At 32.8% G+C, this 9,078-nt stretch overlaps 1 protein-coding gene across 2 annotated transcripts in view; it reads right to left on the minus strand.

The window, feature by feature from the left end:
- Hook3 (hook microtubule tethering protein 3) overlaps nucleotides 1-9,078 on the minus strand; it is a 102,924-nt gene that overhangs the window by 35,373 nt on the left and 58,473 nt on the right. For both annotated transcript variants that reach the window (XM_048792881.1, XM_048792880.1), the window contains one exon: nucleotides 516-626. In XM_048792881.1, coding sequence (XP_048648838.1) covers nucleotides 516-626 — 111 coding nt within the window. The remainder of the gene's footprint in view (nucleotides 1-515; nucleotides 627-9,078) is intronic.

The raw sequence follows: 9,078 nt of genomic DNA on the forward strand, positions 1-9,078 counted from the left end.
TGCAAGGCAATATGCAACACACAGTCAAACATAAGAAACAGAGCTATCTACTCCATCCTTAAGTAAAAGGAATTAATTTCTTAACATCCTTTTCATTAAACACAAAAGATCAAAGAATAAAAACTAAGTATTCATAAACCTTGAAAAGCAAAAATATCTTTAAAATATTCAAAACATGCTGAAAAATAAATGTCTTATAAATTAATCACATAGAAAGCAGAAAAACTACACAAATTTACAGAAAGAGCAAAACACTTTAAAAGAGGCAATAGTGGTAGAAAAGATAAATAAATATTAAAAAATTAGAATGGAAGTAAAATAATTCATATTTTATTTTAGATCTATTTCCAAAACAAATGGAATCTTTTTTGAATTTTTTATAATTTAAAAATAAATAGAATCTCTAATTTTTAAATTCGTGAACAGAAGGAATTAATGTAGTTAAAACACGAATTAAATATAATTGTCTAAATTTATCAGTGGTCAAAATCAAAATGCCTAATATACATACTTACATCCTTTTCCTTTTGAAGACTATCAACTTTTTCTTTTAGCCGCTTATATTCAAAGTCTAATTTATCTGCTTTCTTTGATTCTTCAGATAATCTATTTTGCAGTTCTACTACCTGATACAGAAAGATACCATTAATTTTTATTATTTGAAACATTAGGAATTATCATTATGGGGGCTAAAGGTGTAGCTTACTGGTAAAGCATATGCTTAGCATGTGTGAGATCCTGGGTTTGATCTCCAGAACCCAATCCCCTCCCCACAAAAAAGAAACAACCATTTTCTTCTTCTCCAAGTCTATGAAAACCCCCTCCCCCCATCAATACTCAAATGAATGCATATAACCCAGCAGCTGAACACAATGGAGAAAAACAGAAATGAAAATCTGCCTAGACACTGAATTCCCAAATCAGAATCATCTAGAGTAACAGTGCTGAAAATTATAAAAGAATCCTCCGGAATTTTCATTTCCAGCAATATAGCTAACTGGGTAGTCTAAAATCCTTTTTGAATTGAGGAAAAAACAACCACAAAGAAAAAGAAGGAGAGAAAGAAATGCTGGGGTAGGTATCCAATCACATAGCTAAGATAAAGTGAGAAGTTCATGCAGAAGTTGCCAGTACCAGTTTAATAGGAGTTAAGTGGTTATTAAACTGCTTTGGGCTCTAAAAGGTAGTAAGGTAGTAAAAAGATGGATTAGGACAAAAATTCTTCAGCTGGAAAGATAATCAAGTACTTGGGTTTTAAAAGAGTATGATTTATAAATCTACAATCATAGCCAGTTAATAGATGAATTATGCTTGAATTTTTATTCTTAGCCTTATCTGGGAAAATGTAAAGTAAGCAATTAAAGTGATAGATGAGGGAGTCCCACTACAGGTAAATGGCATTTTATTCAGTAAAATAATAGGTGGAAAGTTTCCACATCTTAGCAACGATGTGGCCATCGGTACTGAAGACATTTAGAACTCCAAATAAACATGACCAGAAAAGAACCTTTCCAAGATGAACTATCAATAGGTTGGAACAAAGAAAGAATATTAAAAGTTGTAAGAGAAGCACCAAGTCACCTATTAATGCAAGCCCATAAGAATAATAGCAGATTTCTCAGCAGAAATTCTAAGGGTCAGGAAGACATGGAATAATGTATTTCAAGCCCTAAAGAAAACAAAATTACTACATCCAGAAAAGATATCCTTCAAAATCTAAGAAGAAAAAGGACTTTTTAAGATAAGAATTCAAGACTGCTAAATCAGCATTACAGAAGATACTCAAAGGAATCCTACACCCAGATGAGAAACCAAGATAAACAACCAAAAGAGCATGGAAAAGAATAAGTAGATGGGCTGGGGTTGTGGCTTAGTGGTAGAGATCTTGCCTAGCATGTGTGAGGCACTGGTTTGATCCCTGGCACCACATTAAAAAAAAAAAAAATGAAGAAAAGGAAAAAAAAAAAACAAGGGAGAGAATTAAATTACAGCAGATGGGGTAGAGAGAGAAGATGGGAGGGGAGGGGAGGGGGGATAGTAGAGGATAGGAAAGGTAGCAGAATACAACAGTTACTAATATGGCATTATGTAAAAATGTGGATGTGTAACCGATGTGATTCTGCAATCTGTATTTGGGGAAAAATGGGAGTTCATAACCCACCTTGAATCTAATGTATGAAATATGTCAAGAGCTTTGTAATGTTTTGAACAACCAATAAAAAAAAAATGAAAACAAACAAAAATAAAGGTATTGTATTCATCTACAACTGAAATTATACACACACACACACACACACACATATGAATAAGTGGATAAGCAAATGAGAAGTGGGATAGAATCAAACATGATTATTTCAGTAAACCATCAAACCCCTAAGACAAATAAAAGAGAAAGAAATGAACAAAGATGATTTAAAACATATAAAACAATAATATCAAAACAACAGGAACTGGTAATTTGCCTTGCAATAACAACCCCGAATGTAAATGATCTAATTTCTCCAATGCAAAGATGCAGACTGGCTGAATGGATTAAAAAGCAAGACCCAACTCTTTGAAACTGACAAAGGCACATACAGGCTGAAGGTAAAAAGATGCAGAGTGATAATCCAAATGAAATCCAAAAGCAAGCATGGCTATCCCTGCATCTGACAACAAAGACCAAAATTGGTCAAAAGAACCCCAAAGATCACAATATGCTGATAAGGGTACAATCAATCAAGTGAAATATAATGATTGTAAATATATATGCACTGAATTTCGCAGCATCCAATTTTATTTAAAACAAACAAACAAAAACACTACAAGACACAAAGGGATAGAAAGGTCCCATAATAGTGGGGACTTCAATACCCTAGTCTTACCAATGGATAGATTATCTAGGCAAAAAATGAGAAAAGAAACATTGGAGTTAAATTACCCTATAGATCATATGAACTTAATAGCCATCTACAGACTATTCCATCTAACAGCTACAGAATATACATACTTTTCATCAGCACATAGAGCATTTTTCAAAATAAATAACATTCTAGGCCATAAAGCAAATCCTAATATACACATACATTCACACAAATAAAATTATTTCTTATATCTTTATCAGACCACAACAGAATGAAATAGAAATTAACATCAAGAAAAACTTAGGAATTATACAAAAATATGCATATTGAACAATGTATTTTTTATAGTAAACTGGGAGAAATTTAAAAATTCCTAGAATCAAATGATAATGGAAACACAGCCTACAAGAACATATGGGACGGGCTGGGGTTGTGCTCAGTGGTAGAGAGCTCGCCTCGCACATGTGAGAACCTGGGTTCAATCCTCAGCACCACACAAAAATAAATAAACAAAATAAAGATACTGTGTCCATGTATAAGTAAAAAATATTTTTTAAAAAGAACACATGGGATACAGCAAATGTGAGGGAAGTTTATAGCAACACATGCTTAAATTAGAAAAATAGACCTCAGATATAACCTAATGATGACTTAGAAAAACAAGAAAAAACAACAACACCCAATATTGGTAGAAGGAAAGATATAATAAGAACCAGTAGAAATAAATGAAATAGACACTAAAGAAAAATCCGAAGAATAAATGAAGCAAAGAATTGATTAGATAAACAATTCTGACCAACCCTTAACCAAGCTAACCAAAAAAGAGAAGAACCAAACAAAATTAGAGACGAAAAAAGTGGGATATTACAAGAAGTACACTAAAATTGATAGGATCATTAGGGAATATTTTGAAAACTTGTATTGCCAATAAATTAGAAAATCCAGAAGAGGGGTTGGGGTTATGGCTCAGTGGCAGAGTGCTTGCCTTATACATGTGAGGCACTGGGTTCAATCTTCAGCATCACATAAAAATAAACAAATAAAGATATTGCGTCCAGGTGTAATTAAAAATTTTTAAAAAAATCTAGAAGAAACAATTTACAGATATATTTGACTTATCAAACTTGAACAAGAAAATTTTTAAAAAAATCTAAATAGATCAGTAACAAGAAAACTGTTTGCAGAAGATAATAACTGTATACCTAGAAAACCCTAAAGAATTCACCAAGAGTCTCTTAGAACTGATAAATTCAGCAAAGAAGCAGGATACAAAATCAACACAGAAGAGTTGGATAGCTTTCCCAGACACCAATACTGAATTCTTTGAGAAATTAAAACAAAGAAATCAGGAAAACAATCCTATTTACAATTGTTTTAAGTAAAATAAAATACCTATGAATAAACCTAACCATGGAGGTGAAGACCTCCTACAAGGAAAAAATTATAAAACACTGAAGAAATAAATTGAAGAACACATCATAAAATGGAAAGACCTCTCCATTCATTGACTGGGAAAATTAATATTGGTAAAATGGCCATACTATGGGATGTGACTGACAGATTCAATGCAATACCCATCAAATTACCAATACATTCTTCACAGAACTAGAAAAAACAATTCTAAAATTCACATGGAAGCACAAAAGACCCCAAACACACTAGCCAATCCTAAAAAAAAGAACAATGTTCATAAAATCACCATACTGATTTCCAAATATAATATAGAGCTATTGTAACAAAAACATCATGGAAATGGCATAAAATTACACATGTAGACCAATGGAATAGATGCAAGACACGCATCTACAGTCATCTGATTTTTGGCAAAGGGGCAAAAAACACATGTTAGAGAAAGAGAGCCTCTTTAACAAATGGTGAGGTCAAAAGTGAACCACTACCTGCTGATGGTTGAAAACTAGATTTTGAAATTGTTCAAAAACTGATTCAAATGGATCAAAGACCTTATGTAAGACTTGAAATGTTAAAATTGTTAGAAGAAAACATAGGTAAAACACTTGAAATCAGTATTATAGGCAATGACTTTCTGAATAGGATTCTAATAGCTGAGGAAATAGTAGTAAGAATTAACAAATGGAATTATATCAAATGAAAAAACTTCTGCATAGCAAAAGAAAGAATCAACAGAGTAAAGCAACTGCCTATAGAAAGGAAGAAAATCATTGCCAACTGTTCATCCAACACAGGATTAATATCCAGAACATAGAAGGAACTAAAAAAAAATTTAACACAAAATAAGATGTACAACTGGTTGAAAAATACACGAAATATTCAATGTCTTTAGTCATCAGGAAAATGCAAATCAATGGGCTGGGATTGTGGCTCAAGTGGCAGAGTGCTTGCTTAGCACCTCTGAGGCACTGGGTTCGATCCTCAGCACCACATAAAAATAAAATATATATGTGTACACATATATGTACATACACACATATACAGAAAATGCAAATCAAAACTACATTGAGGACTGGGGATGTGGTTCAGTGGCAGAGCACTTGCCTGGCACGGGTAAGGCACTGGGTTTAATCCTCAGAACCACATAAAATAAATAAAATAAAGGTATTGTGTCCATCTACAACTAAAAAAACAAAACAAAACTACACTGAGATACTATCTCACTCTAGACAGAATGGTTATTATCAAGGAAACAACAACAGCAAAACCCAACAACAAATGCGAGTAAGGATGTGGGGAAAAGGAATTCTTATATGCTATTGGTGGGAATGTAAATTAGTAATAAACACTATAAAAATTTCACAAAAACTAAAAATAGAAGGACCATATAATATTCCCAGCATCTATATCACTCCCAGGTAAATACCCAGAAGAACAAAAGTCAGCATACAATAGAAATATCTCCATACTTATGTTGTCATGGCACTATTAACAATAGCCAAATTTATGGAATCAGTCTGGATGCTCAATACATGAATGAATAAAACAAATGTGGTAAATACACACAATGGAATATTATTCAGCCATAGAGAAAATGAAATCATGTCATTTGTAGGAAAATAGATGGAATTGGAGATCAACGAGTTAAGTGAAACAAGCCAGACTCAAAGATAAGTATTCCATGTTTTTTTCATATGTGGAATCTAGGGGGTAAAAAGATGACATGAACATAGAAAGGGGACTATTAGAAGGAGGAAGGAACTAGAAGAATGGAGGAAAAGAGAGTAATGGGAAAAGTATATACAATCAAAGTATATTATATACACATATGAAAATATGACAACTAAACCCATTATTTAGCCACCTGCAGTGACACACACCTATAATCCCACTGACCTAAGGCAGGAGGGCTATAAGTCTTGAGACCAGCCTCAGCAACTTAGCAAGACCCTGTCTCAAAAAAAAAAAAAAAAAAAAGAAAGAGCAGGGATGTAGCTAGGTGCAAAAATGCCCCTACGTTAAGTCTCCAGTTCCAAAAAGAGAAAGAAATCCATTATTTTGTATAGTTAAAATGTGCCAATAAGTATAATTAAAAAATAATATTCTGGACATAATAAAAAATATGAAATGGTTTCCCACTATTATTTTTACACAAAGTTGTATTAAAGGCCAGGTGTGCTGATACTGGAGGGAAAAGAAGGTATGGAATATAAAGAAACAAAATTACTTTCATTTGTTCACTATATCACCTTTAAAGAGATATTATCATAAGTAATATGAGAATTTTGCAATGCTACAGAATCAACCAATAAAATCTATTTATTGTGTACAACCAGAAATATGAAAAATTGTGCTCTATATGGGTAATATGAGTTATAATGCATTCTGCTGTCATATAACAAATTAAAATTTTAAAAAATGAAAAAGAAATCTATTTCATTAGTATAAATCATCAACAAATGGAAAATGGTATCTTCCATCAAATAACTACATTTATACAAACAACCAAAACCACAAATACCTATGAGTAAAATATGTGCATGATCTTTAAAAGAGCTTAAACTGAAAGACACTGAAGACCTAAATAAATGCAAACCGAGATATATTCATACATAGGAATACTTCTTGTCACAAAGATGTCAATTCTTTCCAAACAATCAACTGACTCAATGGAATTTCAACTCCAAGGGTTTTGAGTTTAGAGGGGAAAAAAAAAAAAAAACAGGTCCAAGAACAGACAGTTTTGAAAAAGGACAGGTAAGAGAGCCTTCTCTACCAAAAGCAAAATTACTAAATATCTACAGAAAATATGACAGTGTAGTAGAAGCATGGAAATAAACAAGGACACCAATAGAATAGAGTGCCCAGAAATAAACCCATATATAAAATGAAAACTTTAAATATATAAGGTAGAACTGTAGGTCACTGGGGAAGAAGAATGGACCATTACATATCCACACAGACAAAAATATTAAATGGATTTCTCTCACATCCTAGGAAAGAATAAATTCCAGATGGATTATAAATCTAAATATGCAAAACAAATTTTAAATCTTTGTAATGAAGAGATTAGACTTTCATCTTTATGTAGAAAATAATGTGTTAAGATAAAAAGTACAAATCATAAAGAAAAAGATATTTAAAGTTCATTACATTAAAATTAGGACTCAAAAAATATTGGCAGGTCAGACATCTATAGGAAATGAACAATGAAACTAAAGAAATGAAAAATTAAGGGCTGGGGATGTGGCTCAAGTGGTAGTGTGCTTGCCTGGAATGCGTGAGGCACTGGGTTCAATCCTCAGCACCACATAAAAAATAAAATAAAGATATTGTGTCCACCTAAAACTAAAAAAATAAATATTAAAAAAAATTAACATAAAGAACATATAAAAGGTTTTATAAATTACAGGAGGACTGCAAGTTTGAAGCCAACCTCAGCAACTTTGTGAAACCCTTTCTTAAAATAAAAAATAAAAAGACCTAAAGTTGAGGCTCAGTGGCAAAGTATCTCTGGATTGAATCCCTAGTACCAGGGGGAAAAAAGTTAAATGAGTAAGAAAAAGAATTAAATATAAAATGGGTAAAAGATAAAAATAGGAAATTCCAAAAGAAATATGGTCAGTTCATATATTTGTCATCTGCATAATGCTAAGTAAAATCACAAGGAGACACTATTTTATATTCACCAATTGGCAAAATTTAAATTTGACAATACTATGTGTTGGTGATGTGGGGGAGCAAAGGAATCCATATAAACATTTTGTTGGTAATATAATCACTTCAAAGAATAGACTAGAACATCTATTACATTGACAATGCTCTAAGAAATTCCATAAAGCTGGGCATGGTGGCACATGCCTATAGTCCCAGTTACTAGGGAGGCTGAGGCAGAAAGATCCTGGGTTTGAGGGCAGTCCTAGTAACTTAACAAGGCCCAAAGCAACTTAGCAAGACCCTGTCTCAAAAAATGAAAAGGAATAGGGATGTGGCTCAGTAGTTACGTGCCCCTAGGTTCAATCCCTGGTACCAAAAAAAAAAAAAAAAACCCACAACAGCAAAAGTATAATACAGGTATAATACAGTAAATACATGCTTAAAAATACAACACTTTCTCCCTTGTTATAGGTAACTTCTGTATTGCTATATGGTTTTTGTTCCACGCATCTTTTTATACATTTGCGACATATCTGTTTATTCCTCAAAATTTATTACATTTTTACATGTTCCAAAACTACATAAATGATTCAGTGAAAACACTCTTCTGTCAGGGCATCATGGCACACCTACAGTCTCACCTACTAGGGAGTCTGAAACAGGAGGATCACAAGTTCAAGGCCAGCCTTGGCAACTCAACAAGACCTTATCTCAGGGTATAAAATTGAAAGGGCTGGGGATGTAACTCAGTGGTAGAGTACCCCTGGCTTCAAAGTAAAAAAAAAAAGAAATACTCTTCTTTATTTGACTTTTTTTTTTCCTCAGTATATTTATGGGATTCATTCATGTTGATAGGCATTGCTTTATACTTACTATTCATTGTTAATGCTGTATATTATTCCATTGAGTGACTCTTCCAAAATTTATCTACTTTACTTTTGAAGGACATATGAGATGTTTCCACTTTTATACACACATGCACATACACACAAACATGCACACACACACACACACACATACACACACACAGAAATGCCCCTATTAATCATGCTGATCATGTCCTGTGCACATGGTGGAGGTTACAGAGCTTTATCAATTTTTTTTCTCTGTCTCTGTCTCTGTCTCTCTCTCTCTCTCTCTCTCTGTGTGTCTTTTTTTTTTTTTTTTG

Source organism: Marmota marmota, unplaced genomic scaffold, assembly GCF_001458135.2.
Source record: "Marmota marmota marmota unplaced genomic scaffold, marMar, whole genome shotgun sequence".
Lineage (NCBI taxonomy): Eukaryota > Metazoa > Chordata > Mammalia > Rodentia > Sciuridae > Marmota > Marmota marmota.